The 17806-nt window shown below is 34.5% G+C and overlaps 2 protein-coding genes across 2 annotated transcripts in view; both read right to left on the bottom strand.

Moving 5' to 3' along the window:
- Positions 1–17806, bottom strand: part of LOC142351224 (mediator of RNA polymerase II transcription subunit 22-like) — a 595906-nt gene that overhangs the window by 312486 nt on the left and 265614 nt on the right. The gene's annotated exons all lie outside the window — the stretch shown is intronic.
- The window catches only part of LOC142351175 (uncharacterized), a 54699-nt gene continuing 42120 nt past the window's right edge, over positions 5228–17806 (bottom strand). The window contains exons 9-14 of the mRNA XM_075403296.1: positions 13907–14194; positions 12012–12199; positions 10924–11302; positions 10332–10580; positions 9593–9823; positions 5228–6002 (exon numbers count right to left, since the gene is read on the bottom strand). Of these exons, the coding sequence (XP_075259411.1) occupies positions 5761–6002; positions 9593–9823; positions 10332–10580; positions 10924–11302; positions 12012–12199; positions 13907–14194 (1577 nt within the window). The 3' untranslated portion in view covers positions 5228–5760. The remainder of the gene's footprint in view (positions 6003–9592; positions 9824–10331; positions 10581–10923; positions 11303–12011; positions 12200–13906; positions 14195–17806) is intronic.

Below are 17806 nucleotides of genomic sequence, written 5' to 3' on the forward strand. Positions count from 1 at the left end.
ATCCGGAAAGCAAGCGAGTGCGAAGAAGTCTGACACGCCCAAACACTGGTATATACGTCGAGAGTTGTCCTACTGTAAGTGTGCGTAAACTGCCGACAAGTCCATTGATTCTAATCTTTTGATCTCGTCAATCTTTTCCACACGTTTGATGTCAGCGGCTTCCACTTTATGAATTTATTTTTGATTTAAATGAAGGATTTTCATGAAATCATGAAGTTCGATTTATTAACAACCAAAACAATACAGGCTAAAAATTGAATAATTATGGTGCGAAAACTAGCAACACGATCTGAGTGATTCGTCGCCGATTTAGGCATTGCTACTATCGCTAAGTTTAGCATCAAGGACGTAACGAAATTAGCTTCTAATTATTCAAATTTTGTCTGCAATTCATATTTTGTGAACATTAGCCCAACTTCAGTTGTTTTGTTCGTACTTTTCTTCGTATAAACGTTTTCATAAATTTTGATTAATTTTTGGTTTGAAAAAAATGATAAAAATTGTTAACGATAACCTCAACGAGAGTTAGCAAATTGTTTGCAACAACTGCTCTAGCTAATTTTTCACCTGAGTTCTTGCCTTCTTGGCCCCCTTTCTCAAGTTTCGATGGTAAGGCAGACATATAAACAATTGAAATAATCTTAGTTCGCCCAGATACGGGCTAACTTCAACTCTGGTTCTGAGGAAAAATTTCAGGAAAAAAGTTTTAGCAGTCTTTTGCTAATTTAAACCAATATTTAAGAAAATGCATAGCTCCTTTTTGATATATTATGGTTTCCGTTTGTCAAAAATATTGTTACGGAACTTTTTTTAAAAGCAAATGCAATTTTGTGCAATGATAGCCACAGCTGCGCACTGATATCAACTGCTGCGCATTGCTAGCTAGGCCAGTTGTCATCGCTATTCTTTTCAATAATTCGGATTGCAATTTGGGCCATCCATTTTAGAACATTTTTGCATCCCAATTGCAGATAACTCTATAACCAATTAAAAGTTCAACTAAATGAGGTCGCCTTTATGTTGAAATATATATTGTTTCTTGAGAAATTGGGGTTTTTTTAGTAAAAGATTTTTGTGGCTCCGACGAATTGCTTTTGGAAATACTTAATGAATTTTCGAGTTTTCTATTATTTAATGTTTTTTGTAGAGATACGACTGAGTCTATTTATTCTAGCGTCAGATTCGGTATCGAAAGAGCTGTTAAAAAAACTATATATTTCTTTCAGTTAACATTATGAATTTTAGATAATTATCCAAGTTCATCATTTAATTTTGATATATTGACTTATTGATCAAACTCGCTATTTAGAACATTTGGAGAAGCAGCAAGAGCAAGATCAGTTTTGATTTTAGTTGTGGAAATATTTAGTGGAATTCGAAGATGTGGAATTCGAAGATTATTCTGATTGTGATACCGCGCTGTCGTTTTCTTTTTGAAATACTCTAGCCTTTTTTGTTACTTTTGTGCTAATTACGGAACAGAACTCTGCTCTTTGTTTCCTGTCTTTTTTTAATTGCTCTCAATAAAGACAGTTCAGACATCTTGCTTGGTGAAATGCAAGCCATTTAGTTTTTTTTAACTTTTTTATCTGATGCTATATTGACATCTTTAAGTATTTTCGAAAGAAAAGATAGACATTGAGTTTTGGTCGTTACTCTCGTCTCTTACGCTCCTTTATGGCAGTTATCATTGGGCCTATGAATCATTGTTTCATTTCTAAAATGGTTAAAGCTAGAACGGTTTTTTAATTGGATAAACCAGTTATTTTCGAACAAAAAAAATTTTTAAAAGTTCTCTTTCTTTTCCTAATTTGATGGACAATAAAGTGAAAAATGTGGTTGAGTGGGGTCACAACATTATTTTCAAACGCATATCAACGAGCCTCCTTGTTATTTATCGGTTGAGATGTTTTCTGGCAAAAAAACACAGGGCATCAAATGCACCTATGCACTTCGACATGTCGTACCTCTGGGTTGCAAAAAGACCATTCTTAAAGCTCTGGTTTGCAATCATGTGCAGTAATTTTTGGTTCTTTCGTTATCTATTGATCGGAAACTGTTAATAACTTAAGAAAAACTATTGAATTGGGCTATCAAAGCTTGTTTGAATCTAACACAAATAGACTCTCCTTCAGATATAAAATTCAAATATGGCATTTGTCCTATTTCTAAGCTTTTTGAATACAGGACCACCAGATAATTTCTCGACTTAAATACAGGACCACCAAATAGGGTCACGACATGCCTAACAACAAAACACTTGTTTTTCAAGATGACGCATTTTTTTTAACATCATACAGTTTTTGTCTAAATGGACGAATAAAAAAAAAGCACACAACATAAACTTACGGTGCAAAAAGCATGAAAAAAGTGTTATAAAGAACTGTTCTATTATTCAAACAGAAGTGTGATTTTGAGGGCAACTTATATTTGTTATCATGTTCCCCAATTTGTTGTTTCACTAGAGATTCAAAGTGTTTTGAGAGCGCTTGTGTATGAGCAACTGGAAGATAGTACAGTGGATTGCCATGATCGACTCTCTTGAAATGTGGTGGGTCGTTAGCTCTCTTCAATGCTGCAGGAAAAATATTGTTCTTAATGAATTCTATTGAAAGAAAACAAACAAGCTCGGTTTCCAATAGCTGCGTCGTGTAGAACTTATGAGATTTTAGAACAACCCAGCGATTTATTTCTCCCAAGAGAGAGAAGCGACTTAAGACACTCACATTTAGTCACAAAATTGAATGAAGTTCTCGTTTGAGGCAACTTTAACACGCAATCAAGATCTTTTGCTTAAAAATCGCCTTATCTGCTATACTTATAGGTGAACAGCTTGGCCTTTTTTAATTATCTGAGATAATATCCTTAGAACAGTTTTTTCAAAAAAAAACCATAGTCTTTGTTTTATTGGATTTCCTTAATTCATTAATGAGGTTCCATTCATTTTTCTCTGACACTCAAATTTCAATAAGATTGTGGAATTTTTCGAAGTCTCTTTGGTATCTCGGTTATCTCGGGTTTAGTTCAAAAAATTTTTCGATTGAATTTTTATGGAGAAAATTGTCTTTTTTAGAGTTTTTATTGCTTGCAACTTTTCTGCTAAATAAAAAAGTGACCTGTTTTTCCTTGTGCACACTGTTTTCAAAGGTGCGTTCTTTAGATTGTTTTTTAAAAGTTGATGTTCAAACTCTTGTAAAATTTGAACAGGAGTGATAACCTTGTATAATGTAAGCTAATTTATCTCTTTGACTGATCTCCTGAATTCAGTTGGGCTATATTAATTTCTATCGTAAAGTTGTTTTTTAATTACATTTTTTGCATTCATATTTGTAGCAAGAATTAAACGTTGAGGAGAAATTGTCTGACTGTATAGGTGGGTCAAATACTTCGTTATATATGATGGTTTCATTCGTTTCAACGATGACATGATCTATATTTGGAGCATTTTTATCAGTTGCTCTTGAAGAGCAATGGCACGGGATATTTGAAGCACAATTAGCTGAACGGTATAGTAGTGGGCAGGAAAATTGTGATGCTACAACGATACTTATTGCAAACACAGCCATTTTTGGTCAAAAAAATGCACGTTGTAAATTTTTCAATTCTCGTGGGAAAATGAGGCCAAGAAATAGGAAGTCTTTTGAAACGTTAAACGCGAAAAATTTATTTGGATTCCGAAAAATTATATGAAAAAACAAAAATATTACTCCCGATTTCTTATTGTACCAAAAATTCGGAAAAATTCTTGCTAAAAGACAATTTTAAATGCAAATAACTCCCAAAATTTTCGATAAACTTTATACTGTACAGTTTGGTGAATCCATTTTATGACTAGAATAAAATATAAACAATTTTCGCAGTCAATTATAAAAATTGAACAGCGTACTTTTAAATCGATCGAGAATAAGATCAACAATTTTGAACATTCACTAACGTTTTGAGAAAGATTTCCTTTTATTGCTGCTGTTTCTTAATGAGCAGCAATAAACTTTAGTTACAAGCAACTAATTTTGAAATCATCGCTTTCAATTGATTTTCTTTCAATCAAAATATAATCGGTACTCAAGATATAAAACGGTGTTTATTCTGAGTTGCGCCGTTGTTTTTTTAATGGAATTTGTTCCGCATTTCGGTAACATAAGAAATTTTGCAAAAAATGGCAAATTTGGAAAAAAGTAAGGGCAGTGTTTTAATGCAATCGCTATACGCAAAGCTGAAAATTTCTTCGTTTGTTATTTCAATGATTTAAAAGAGATTGCTTTTTCTTATTTTTAAATCAATTCATGGTGAAAAATGTGATCGAAAGCAAAAAACTTTTTTCTTGATTTTTAGCTACTCCTAGAGTCTAGAAGTAGCTACAAAACAGAAAAAAAGAATTTGCGTTCGATCACATTTTTCACCATTGTTTTAAAAAAAAGAAAAGCAATCTTTTTTTTAAATCATTGAACTGAAAAACGAACAAATTTGATCAATTTTTTTTTATCCTTTCAATTCACCATAAATAACTGGGTTTGTTCAAATGGACTTTGCATGACAACTAAAGATAACGTATAACATCTGCGTCTGGTGATAATAGATGTTTCTCTTTACACTATAAATTTCTCATTTCTTTAAAAAAATAATATGAAAACAAAGTTGTCGTTGAGGTTTTCATTGCATGAACTTCGAACAAATCATTAGTTAACACACATCATTAGAAAAAACTGTAAAGCCTTGACAGTAACAAACTCCAAGATACTTGGCAAAGTTCTATCATCTCAGTTTTGAAGTCTTCGAACATCTCTGAAAAGAACGAAACTTGTGATCAATATTTTCTATAGTAAAAACCGCTCGAAGTGACGTTCATTATCAGATGCATTTTAACAAAAAGCCCTCGATAAGTTTTTGTTATAAGTTGAGCAAGACGTTAACATGGCCAAAGTGAACGTAGTAAAATTCTCCTATCAAGCATTTTCTATTATTAGAGAAGGGCATGAACCATTGCCAGACTCTTCAACAAGAGCGACCTGCTTTATTTCATATTCATACAAATTTATCTTAGTCGTACGAACAGAGATATGCATATCTTGGACTGAAGTTCGCGTGTGTAGCTCAAAAAGAAATCAAAGCAGCCAATTCAATTCGGTATACCTTTGAGAAGCTGAATTAAATTTACCTTTGAGAAAATTCCGATTTAAATGTTGACTGACGTGTTCAATAATTGGTTCGGTGAAATCATAAAACAAAATATACAAAAAACTGAATTCTCAGAACAAATGGATTTTGAACAGATTTTACGATTTTAATCGTCCGAATTGAACTTTCCTGGCAGCGTTGGGGTTGATAATGCGAATTGACAAAATGTTGGTACTCCATTTAGTAAAAGTTTTCACCACAAAATGAAGAGCAAACTGAAGTGTCTGGTTGCATCTATAAAGTTTAAAGTTTTTTATGACAGGTCAAATTGTCAGCATTGATCTAACTTTGAAAATCTATCGAAAAGGGGCATATACAATATAGCTTTTTAAGAAATTGTACAGCTCTATTGATTTAAAAAATCAAATTTTCGCAAGAATTATGCAAGGGTTGCTACAAGGGATTTTATTATACTTGCACATTTCTGGCATGGCTTTTGTAATATAGCTGAAAACAAAGTTCAAATCACCCTGCAAGTTTTGATCAACCTGTGAGATCTCAATCAACTTGCAAAAATCTTGCACGATTTGAATGTGCGCATCACTAAAAATAATTGATCGAATAGGGATCTTCGACTGTGTCAATTCAGTCTTTTCTTTCTTCGCAAGTTATCTTATACATCTCATCTACATTCAGAGATGAACTCGAGTTTGACCCGGAGAACCCTCGCCCGTAAAGTGACCCACTGCTGAGGCTGCCCGAGTTACGCCTGTTGTTTGGATGGTCGTCACTGGAGTTGATTCCGAAGAAGGCAGATCCAATTGAGTATGTTGACAGAGCTGACTCGCTTCGGTTGACGCTCTCAGGAACAGGACTTGTGTCTTCAACTGAAAGAAAGCCGGAGGTTACAAATTAAAAGTGCTAATGAAAGAAAAATTTACACTCGGAAACCCATAAAATTGAAGTCCAGAGTTTAAAAAAAACATGACCGAAGTCGCGTACCAAGTTAAGTTCTAAACTGAAACCCGTAAATAGTTCAAGACGACGCAAATTTCGGCCGCAAAAATTTTTACAAAGTTCTTCTAGATCATTGGATGGTAATGTAATGACATAACGTATTGATTCAAGATACTGATTTTTTAAACCTAAGTTTTTGTTCCGACCCACTTTAGTAGGGGAGGAACTATATACTCAAATGGGTTTTTTAAACAGTTTTGGCCGATAGATATAATCATCGCATGGAGCTGTGAGATATATCATTAAAAAGCCCGTCCAGCGTAGAATGTGGAATTAAAAAGATTTTTTCAATTTTCATTTTTTATAGGGAGTTATTGAGTTTTAAACTTTTGTGAGTAATAGCGGTATTTTTGCCGTTTTTATTCACTTTTTCGGTATTTTTGCCAAAAAATTTCTTCAAATTGTTGACTGTAGTTTCATTAACTTTATCTCTAAAAATAGAGCAGGGTTGCTGAATTGTTCGGTTCGAGTTTGTTGGCTCGAACTTATGCTCAATTTTTCAAAATTCTACTTTTTTGGGACCAAAATTGGGGCCAAATTTGCTTTTTCAGCGGACTTGCTTTAAATTTGCTGGAAGTAAATACCTTAAAGCTGCAGCCATAATCTTTTAGAGCTGAGAATTGAGCTAGTTGTACTGGCTTTGAGAGTCTTCTGGAGTTATAATTTAGCCAGTTTTTTGCAAATTTAAACTCATTAAATATTCAAAATGCATTTTTAATTTGGACAAACTGAAAGATTTTGTTTTAAAAAATGATCTATTTTGCAACCATATGAACAAATGAGTATTTGTTAGACCGGCAGCAACATCTAGGTTGATCTTGATCTCGCCATGGATCCTTACGATAAAAAAGTTTTTAGATTTTAATGGGGCGCGACTTTTTTTTTCAAAGCATTTCCGAAAATATGTAAATGAGTTTTAAAAATCCTTTTTTTTCTTACTACAATTTCAAATCAGGGCTCAATTAATGACAGATAGTTTTTACAAAAAAACGAGGCCCAACGAGGTTATATTACGGTTTCAGAGTTAAGCGGTTTCTATGGCTATGACAAATTGTTTTCGTAAAAAAATTTTTTTATACTTCTTGAATTCTGATTTCGTTTGTTATCTTTTTGTCCAATCGTTAAGCCCAATAACTTATTGTCCCCAGTCAAAGATCCATTTTTTTTCAGGAGGTATATTTAAACCTTGACATTTCTTTCAATTGCTATCTATCGTGTGTTATGACTTTGAAAAAATTTGTTTTAAGACAATATCGGTTAAATTTTGAACTTTGTCGCTATTTTATCTCATATATCTCTGCTTCGGGCAGAGTCTCAGTGAAAACAAGCAGATACAAAATTCCCGTGTGTTATAAATTAATTTCCGTAACGGTTTTATGTTCAACTAATGGTCTCTTTGTTTTGATACTACGCCTTTTTTATTTTTGAATATAACTGCATTCAGTTTGTTTCTTTGTCGAATTATCGCCTTATTGACAAGTGCAATTGAAAGAAATCATAGTAAAGAAACTAAACAATGATGCAAAAAAGCGTATTTGAATAATTAATTGCCCTTGTTATATAGTTTATGCTTTTTGGGCTGAGACACAGTTATCACGCAAAATTTCATGGATTTTTTTTGTTTTTGCTTATGTTTGCTTTTCTTTTTGTTGTTATACACCATATATCTAATAACAGTGGGTCTCAATAGCTTCCCCAGGACGTATAACTGAGCCTAGTTAAAGAATTCAGTTCACAGCTGTTTGTTTTAATGACTTTCAAAATTGAAACTAAAAAAAAAGAATTTTTTTTTCAACTGCATCATTTTTGCTTTCATTTTTGTAACCGTTTGACTCGATCTCACTAACTTTTGTTGATTGAAGCATTTTCATAATACGTTTTGCTTTTAGTTATACGTTGTGACCGATTGCTCCGACCATTAATTTCATAGAGAAATTTCGAGATTTCTATACTGTTCAATATCTGGGCATCTTTTTGTTGTCATGTCTACGTAATACGTTTAGAAGGAAGACCCTTTGATGTTAAAATGAAGAGAAAGTGACTAACAATATACACTTCTTTCTGATAATTATAGTGCCTTCAGCAGTGTGATCTCGTAAAGTTGTTTGAAGTTTTGGCTTTTTTATATACTTGTTTTGGGGGGTCGTGACTTAGTCTCCTATTGACAGGACCAATTGGCTGCCTCAGGTATTTCAACTTAATCAATTGCTGTTTTTGACATCATTTTGATGTCTGTTATAACTTTTGAACATATTTGTTCTTAAAATTGGGTTTGAGCTCCGTCAATTTTAATTAATTTTTCGGTCGATTTGTAGCTCAGTCTTTGTAAACTTAGGTCACAAAACGTTTCCGGAGAACTATAATTTAATCTTTTTAACAGTTATAGCTTCGAACATGTGTTTCTCGGCTTTGTTACAGCTGTTACTACGAGTTTTCATAAAATATTTGAAATTTTTTTGTATTTATATATTTTATAGGATTTAGGTTTTCTTTTTAATTTATAACAATAATCGTAGGTCCCGCTGGCTTTGAAATTTTGCGCAGTTAAACATTGGATATTGACTTGTCTCAATTGCTTCCTATGGAGATATAAATTACCATTTTAGAGACTTCAGTGAAAATAATTCCTTTAAAAAAAAAGAAACCTATTTTTGAATTTCACACCTCTTTGCTCTTTTTTGTCGACCTATTAACCAGTCGCATTGAAGACTGGTTACTTGTTATTTTTAATGATGTATAGGTTAAATTATTCCGTTTAGTTTTTATCTGATGCGAGTTTGATTTTGTTATGATTTTATTTATTATAAAAATCGAGTTTTGGTCGAAAATAATGTTTGTTGTTTGATATTTATTATTGTCCTTTCTAGTAGTCGTATTATCAACAATGTTGATCGACCCTCTAGGGTGGCATTATTGTTTTCCATTGGTTGTTTATGGAACGATATGTTTTTGAAAGTTTTCCATCTTTTGATCATTTGGTAGCCAATTAAGTCAAGAATGTGGATGAGCGGGGTCGGAAACTTATGTACGTACGCACATTACCGAGCATCCTTGTTAAATTTTAAATTCAAACTCCCTATTATAAAAAAACACTTGATATTAACAAATAATGATTTAAAAATTGAAGTTTCTGGGACAGCTTTTGAACTTGAGGTCAGTAAAACTTACGGCTTCAACAATTTGGTTGCTCAAAATATCAGGGATATAAGGCGCACTGGAGAATTATTGAGTGCTGAGGTATGAAAGAGGTTCGAACTTAGCAGTGAGCCGGTAATTTGTAAAAAAAAAACTGGAACATCTGAAAGCTGCTCAACTTTAGAAAAGAATGTTTTCATCAAATTTGGTTAAGGCGTTTGATGTAAAATTTTTGAACAGTGAGCTCATTTCATATGTTGCTCGATCCGGGCGTGGGGGGAGGCGGGCATAACAAGAGAACTTGTTCTGATTCACAATCACAGACCTGTCGGGGTTCGATTCGCGTTCTTTGCACTTGGCTTCCGTTTCCTCTTCAGTTGAGGCATTCTGATCTGATTGTGACTCACGTAAGCCTCTTTTATCTCATTCGGGGCTATTATGAAGAGATAGAACAACACAAAGGAGAACAAGGCTATTGTAACTGCCAGTATAGCGTGAAGTAGCCAGCTTTCTTGACCCCACGCATAGATTGTGAAACCAAAAACGACCGGGCAAACTGAAACACAAAGAACCCGATCTTAATGAATTTTGGATAGACCATGTTAATATCTGTTAAAAGCATATAAAAATGCATGTTAAGTAACTCATCGTATGACCAAATAGTTTAAAACAAAAAAAGTCATAATTTTTTTTCTGTCAAAAATCATATAAATCAATTTAATTTAATTTAATTCTCTGTTGTAATTTGTATGGTTTTGAAACATCAATTTCTATGTTTTCTTCCTGAGAAAAAAACATGTTGAAAGAGCCAAAACACGGTTTAAATTCAGATCAAATTTTGATCAAAATGCGCCATCTGTAATGTGAAGTAAAATTAGAAAAAAAAACTTTAATTGCAGTCGAAAACTGTTTCGACTGACTTTCAATTCCAATAATGTAGCGGATGGATTTTTTGAAAGGGTTCAAGTGAGCCCAAACAAAACCCAATTTTACTTCCTGTAGCAAAAAAAAAACGCGAAAACATACAAAATTTAAGAACAGGAATTTGAAAATTTTTCACGTACCTATCAGAAGTGAGTTGACACTTCTGTGAGCAGTTTCAAACGACACAACCACCGATTCTTCATTCAACATAAAAGCCAAGCTGTAAGTTGCCGAGTTGGCTTTGTACGCCAAAATGAGACCCACAATTATGTAAATTCCACCGAGAGCCAGCGAAGTGCCACCCTGGACGGACAGGAATTCGGGGAAACATGTGTAGAGGTCTTCGTAGTTGCTTTGGTCCAGAAAAGTGGTTACAAGAGCATGCGTAGCTAAAAAAACAAAAAAACCAAATAACATTGGTCTGAACTGATGCCAGTCAATATAGGTAGCTTTTGGATGACAGCTCCACTGGGTGCTTGAATGAGCGAGGAAAGTGTTAGAGGGGTAGGGAAGGGTAGGGGGTTAAATTGCTACGGTGCAAGCGAGCTTTAATTAATACTTAAATTCTGTAGCTCTGATTTTTAATTAGAGAGCTGACTGAAGTAGGTGTCTTCTATTTTTTAAATGGAGTTCTCCGGAAAAAAATTTAATCACACAAATTAGAGTTCTGGAAAAATATTCAAATCCCTGAAAATCAAGAGAAAAAAAGCTTTTGGTTGATTTATACTATACCCGGAATAGGCAGCAAGTTACAGAAATAGAAGAGATAAATCCTTTCAGTTTTCATCTTCTGGTCCGAAACATCAACCAATTGTGCCAGAACCATACTGGCCAAGTTTCCCATCGATGCTGAGAACCCAAATTGGGTTAGGATCCTGCATGTTGTACACAATCCTGGACCGAAATCGTTATTTTCCGGGAATACGTTGGACCTGTCGCCTCCAACTAGGTACCCACAAAGAACGAAGTTTATTGACACGAAGAATGCCAGTCGGATAATGACGTATTCGGGTTCGAGTTGCTCAGAGAGATACAAAAGAACGAAGAATGCCATGCATGTGAATAATGTCGCAAAGAAGAATCCAATTTGGGAGATCCAGTGAAATGATTCCTAAAGTAGTTCAAACTTTGAAAATCTACCATTTATTTCGCAAAACTAAAATATTGTGTTCATCATTAGCACCTCTGAAAAAACAAAAGCTTGTTTCTGCACTAATAATATTTTTATAATCTAACAGCCTTTTGCAAAACCATGCTTAAAACGATGCCAATCTATCAATTATAGTTTTATAATATACTGGGGGGATTCGTAAACTTTGTAAAATTTCTGAATCTTTGCTGGTCATAACTGGTTCTTTCTCTTCTAAGAAGAACTGTCAAAACCGTCACTGGAATAATAAGACTTTAACCGTTTTCATTTTTTTACCTTATTCAAGCTTTCGAAAATATATACGATCAAACTTGAACGCACAGACCTGAGAATGAGGAAAATCCCAGAGAAAAAGTTTGGGCAACCTGTGACCTCTGTTTCGAAGATTTGGCCAATTTTCATTGAAGCACGAAACCAAATTTATGCATATCTTCGTGCAAAAAAAAGGCTAACTTTAATTTAAAAGATGTGTGAAATAATGCTTAATGATGCTACATTAAAAAAATGAATTTTAATGAATTTGAAGAAATAAGGAGAGCAATTTTAAATTTCTTTGACACGTCGATTTTGTACATTTTCCTGATTATACTCACACTTATTTTCACATTTCTCTGTCAGAAACGAATAAGAAACATTTTCAGTAAAATCAATTTTTTTAAAAAATACTAACAATGACAATTGGATCATCTTTGACTTGGTCAACTCGCGTGATAATTGCGAACACAGTCGTGTGATTGGAGACACAGATCGCTCTCGTGGGTTCCATGTACAGAATGGATTCATCTGGCATCAATTTGTAAGACCAAGTGAGATCGTCAAAGTAGGCGCAATGCGTAGATGTCGCGATTTGGTACGAACCTGAAGCAAAATTGCTTTAAATTTTTTAGGAGGAAAATTTTTAATGCTGAAAATATTTAGGAGAGAGAATTAGAAGTGAACTCAGAATAAATTTCACTTTCTTCTTGAAATTCATGCGGGTGGGCAACTTCTCTACTGCTAATAAGGGGTGACATAAAACTAAAAAAACAGTGGAGTTCAAAAAAAACAGGTTGTACCTTTTACTCTGCGATTTTGTAAAACGTCCAGTACAGATGATAGACTGAATTAAGAAAACGTAGCAGGAGAAGTACTGAAAAACAACCTGAATAAATGAAAAAAACCTGAGCACTCGGCCAAATGCAATCAATATCAATAGCTACTAAACAATGTAAACAAATTATCCAAATTACAATGGCAAAAAACTTCTTTGGGCCACCGAAAGCAACACAAACACAAACTCTTTCATAATTGCAGGCATTTTCAAATGAAATTTCATTGCAAACTTTTTTCTTCAAAAACTGCAAAGTTATAAATTTCACACCAAAAAAAAAGAAACTTTGCTTGGCGAAACTTTAAACGAGGGCATAGATTTTTTTAAAAAAAACTTGTAAAAGTACTTCCAAAACCTAAAAAACTACCAATGTACTTCCAAAAACTACAAATCAGTTCACTATTGACTATGTAACATAGCTGGCAGATTGCCGGAATAGCTGCGAAATAGACTTGCGTGCTGTAAAATACAGATGGAAAAAGATACAGAAATGAGTGCATAGAAATTATCGCAGCCACCTATAAAACTTACTCAAAAGTTTAACTCAAAAGAAAATGTTTGGGTACAAAAAATGTTTCTCTGCCGCGGCTCGAACGGTCGATCTGAATAACAACCAGTCGCCTTAACCACTCGGCTGTCAGCCCATACAATCTTTTTCCTTACAATCAACTTTGTTTAAGCAACAGACAACTTCTGAATAACCGCAATTTAGGTCACTCAGAAAGCGTGAACTCAAGCGCGAAAAAACCATTTAAGCAGTGACGAGACAAAATTTTCTAGAACAAATGTAAAACGAAAATGGAGCGTCAGACGACGAAACAAAAAAACATAGCAGGGCAAGTCCTGACGTACAATTCAAAGAGTTTTCATTGACTAAACAAAAAAGTAGACCTAGAACGAACCATGAGTGAATTGGTAAAACCATTTCTGAAAAAAAAACATCAAAAAAACAGAAAATCAATGTCGAAATGCCGCATGTACGCAAAAGCCACTAGCGAGAAATGAAAATTTGGTTCAAACAAAAAACTAGGCGGAGAATGAACTATGAATAGATTGGGAAAACCATTTAGAAAAAAAATCCGATCGAAAAAGTCGAAAAAACAGTAAAAATCAAAGTGAAATTGCCGCATGTGAACAAAAAACCACCAGCGAGAAAGCGAATTTTTGTTCAAACACCGTTTTCTCACTCTACTATAATTTTAGAGCGAAAAATTTCACGCCGCAAAACCGCTCGCTTTTTCGCTCTTACACTCGCTTTTACAGCTTCGCAGCTATCAACAGAACAACGAAAAGCAATACCCCCCATCCAGCCTGACTAAAATCACTACTCCAATTTGACTTCTCATTGACATCAGAAAGTAGAAAAATGTGAACCGCTCATAAAGACAGCGCACCGACAGAAATCAAATTCTTTGAATTGTAAAAAAAAGCAAAATAATAGCCTTTGAGAGGCTGACGGCGACTGTTAATATTACCTTCAATCCAAAACGGGGATATCCTCTCCATATAGTTCAGTGCAAACGTCACTCCAACGGAATGATCCACTGTCGAATCCGAGGCCATCACACTTGCCAGAAGCAAAACTGAGGGTCGCTTCTGGAACCTCGAGATTACCCTTGGTCTGTTCTCTTCCAGCCTTACCTTCTGATCAAGGGCAGTTTGTTTTTGCTTTGATTTGACAATTTGTTGGTTGAAAAAAATTATCACAGCCGTGTCCCTCGGTTGCGCATTTTCAGTGACATCTTGAGTTGAAAGAAATGCTTCTGGAAACAGAAAAATTAAACTGAAATGAAAATATCAATGATTTAGGTCTGATCAGAAGTCACTTCGGTCTGAAAGATCTGATCAGAGGCGGATTCGAGCGAACTTGAGCCTGATCAGAGGCCATGTCGTGCGCACTTGAGTCTGAGCATTCTTTTGCATTTTTTTCTAATGAGTAGGTGATTATGGCTCCGCCACGAGCCAAATAAACATAAACCGACAAATGTCGGAAGAATTGCTCTTGAACGACAGGCGAAGCAATTTAATTCAGGGTCTGTAGCCTAAATCAATTTTTCTTTATGGGTGCAAAAAACCCTGCCCCCAACGGGATTCGACCCCTTGTCCTCACAGTCCATAGACACCCGCACTAACCACTGCGCTAGGAGTCACTAATTCGTGCAAACTGCAACCGATTATATATTAGCAACAAGCTTTACTTCAAAGAGAGCAATAGATCAATCAAAAATGATGAACGAAAGAGTAAAAAAGTCACCTGAGAAGTTACAAAATGTTCTAGAAGAAAAGCGCAAAACTTTCCAGCAAAAAATTTGCATACAAAAAAGACACACACGTTTACAATAATTGCTATGAACTTCGTTCAAGAGCAATTTAAAAGATATCTGATCAGATCAAAATGATCAGGAAAAAAAAGAAACCAATAACTAAAGGTTATTTTGGTCTGGAACGTCTGATCAGAGGAGATTTCAGTCTGGATTCTCTGATCATAGCTCAATTTGGGTCTGGGCCTCAACCTGGGAACTATGATTGCATATTATTTTCCAGATTTTATAAAGCCACAAAATTGGAGACATTACCGAAATATTTTTTCGGCAAAGGTATGCTGGTGAAAAATATTTGGATCGTTTCCGTTTGTGTCCCCACTGAGTTATACACCTCCAGCTACAGAGCAGCTGCCATTACATTCCCAGTGAATCGAACCTTGATACATGTTGATAAGACCTGTATGATCTTTACATCTCTTGCAAAACTTGAAACATCTTGAAAAAGCTTAAAATACCAACATTTCATGGTATCTCTTAATAAGATCGTGGTAAGATCTTATCAAAATAAACCGAGAAAAATTCTTGGCACCTCTCAACAAATCTTGGCCAAGCGCATCAGTGGCAGAGTCCAGCTTAACACCATAATTTTTTTCATAAACATCTAATAACTCAAAAGTAGATTCCGAAGGACAAGTTTTAGAGCTGTAAAGCTGCTTTTTTTCGCTTAGGCTTCTTTTAATGAATGGAAGAGGAGTATTGGTGGAGAGTCTTTTTTGATGGGTAATGTTGTTGGAGTGTATTTGAAACAGGAAGTGAGATGCGTGAAAAACAAGGTTTAGGTCAAATTGCTGAAGCGCAGAGAGAAGACATAGTGGTTTTCTGTTCAGCTGGCTCTCGTGAGAGTTAGCGAGAAAAGTACGTGTGAAAACACTATCACAAAAAGGTATTTGTTTCAGTTATCTATAGTTGCAACAGTTTTTGTGCCACTTTTCATCTATATTAGCCTGGTTTTCATCTATGTTTTCCTGGTTCTGAGTGGCTATTTTGTATTCTTCTCAATTTTGTATAGCATTTGAGGATTTTTGTGGTTAAAATTAGGTAATTTAGCAGTCTTGATTAAGTTTCACTTCGATTGGTATGAAACTTAGTTGTTTTTGTTAAAAAAATGTGTAATTTTGACAAATTTGTGCCGAATTTTTTTCTGCTTTTGAAATTTGTTTTCTCTTGTCTCTAATTTTTTGCTTTTCGATGTAATTTTTCTTGATCAATTTTTAATTCTCTGCATTATCTAGTTGTTGTTTGATATTTCTTTGACGAGTACTGAGTGGTCGACTGAGGAGTACTGAGTGGTGGAAGATTGATTTAGAATTTTTGCGCAAATAATGGTTGGGATGACACTTGAAAGCCAGACAAGTCACTTTTTATTGAATTGAATTTTCCATTCAACAAAAATGCGGGTTGTTTGCACTTTGCAATTTTTAATACTTCTTAGTATTTGTCTAACAAGTATTGCGTGGATGACTGATCCAGGAGGAGCGTTTTATTGTGAATTCGATAGAATTGTATGGAGATTTGTTGTTGAATTTGCCCTTCCTCATATTCTTTCTTTCTCGGTTTACTCTAAATGAATTAATTTAATGAAATTATGTCTCAAATGATATCATTTTGTGCAAAATACTTGTATTACCAGATGTATTGCTCTTTTGTCAAGACCTAGTTTTCATGGAGTAGCGTCTTGGATAAATTCCATCAGATGCTATATCAAATTTTGTCAGTTGCTTTTGTTATGTTATGTTATGTTATTTTTGTTTCAAAATATTTAGAAGAGTGATGTAGAGGGTTCATTTGGTCTAGAATAAAGGTCAATTTTCTTCTCCGAGTCATTTCCGGATTCTTCCTGCTATGTTTATCGCTTTGTTTCAAGTCAGTCCCATCTTCTTTTATCTATAGTAGTAAAATTTGAGATGTTTCAATAGTGAAGTGCTGAAATCTCAAATAACAGAGCCTCCACTGTTCCCTTCCCCAATATTGCTTTGAATCAACAGTTTTTACTTGGCTTAAATATTTTTTCCAAAAGTTTTCATCTTCATCTGCTTTAACAATCCTGAACTGTCCTCTATTTTCTTGTACTCTGATATGTGTGAGCGTTGGGATGATGGAAATAAGCCAGTTTTGGCACAATTTTTATTTGACTGTTAGTAATCAACAGTCGCCAATTAATTTCAGCTGTATAAAATTCTGAATGAGCCCGCCCTTTATCTAAAGTTCAAACCAAAAGTAATGGACAAAAATCCCCTCAAAAAGTGCAAGTTAAAAACTTTTATCAAGCTATCAGACAAGCTAACACCATCACTGCTAACCCCTGGACGATACGGTTAAAAAATTTTGTTGTATATTTTTAATAATAGATATCATTGAAGGAGAAATTAAAGGAATTAGATTTCTGCGAAATTCAATTATTTTTGATATCGTAAGCCTAAAATGCACTTTGTCAACTACTGAGCATTTCTGAAACTCTTCAAAGCCAAATTGTCCATCAAACTGAGAGAATCTAAATCATTTTACCAAAATATTCAAAGATACTTCGTTAGCAATTTTTTGAAGAGCTGTTATAATATAAATATCTATAGTTATGTAAACAGGATAAAAAGGCACGCAGTGTCCCCACTGAGTTATACACCTCCAGCTACAGAGCAGCTGCCATTACATGCCCAGTGAATCGAACCTCGATACATGTTGATAAGACCTGTATGATCTTTACATCTCTTGCAAAACTTGAAGCATCTTGACAAAGCTTAAAATAAAAACATTTCATGGTATCTCTTAATAAGATCGTGGTAAGACCTTATCAAAATAAACCGAAAAAAATTCTTGGTACCTCTGAACAAATCTTGGCCAAGCGCATCAGTGGCAGAGTCCAGCTTAACAGCATATTCCAGCTTAATTCCGGAAATGACACTCCGAGCCATTTCCGGAATTCTTCCTGCTATGTTTATCGCTTTGTTTCAAGTCAGTCCTATCTTCTTTTATCTATAGTAGTAAAATTTGAGATGTTTCAATAGTGAAGTGCTGAAATCTCAAATAACAGAGCCTCCACTGTTCCCTTCCCCA

The sequence above is a fragment of the Convolutriloba macropyga genome, chromosome 12, assembly GCF_964194025.1.
Source record: "Convolutriloba macropyga chromosome 12, txConMacr16.3, whole genome shotgun sequence".
NCBI classification, from domain to species: domain Eukaryota; kingdom Metazoa; phylum Xenacoelomorpha; order Acoela; family Convolutidae; genus Convolutriloba; species Convolutriloba macropyga.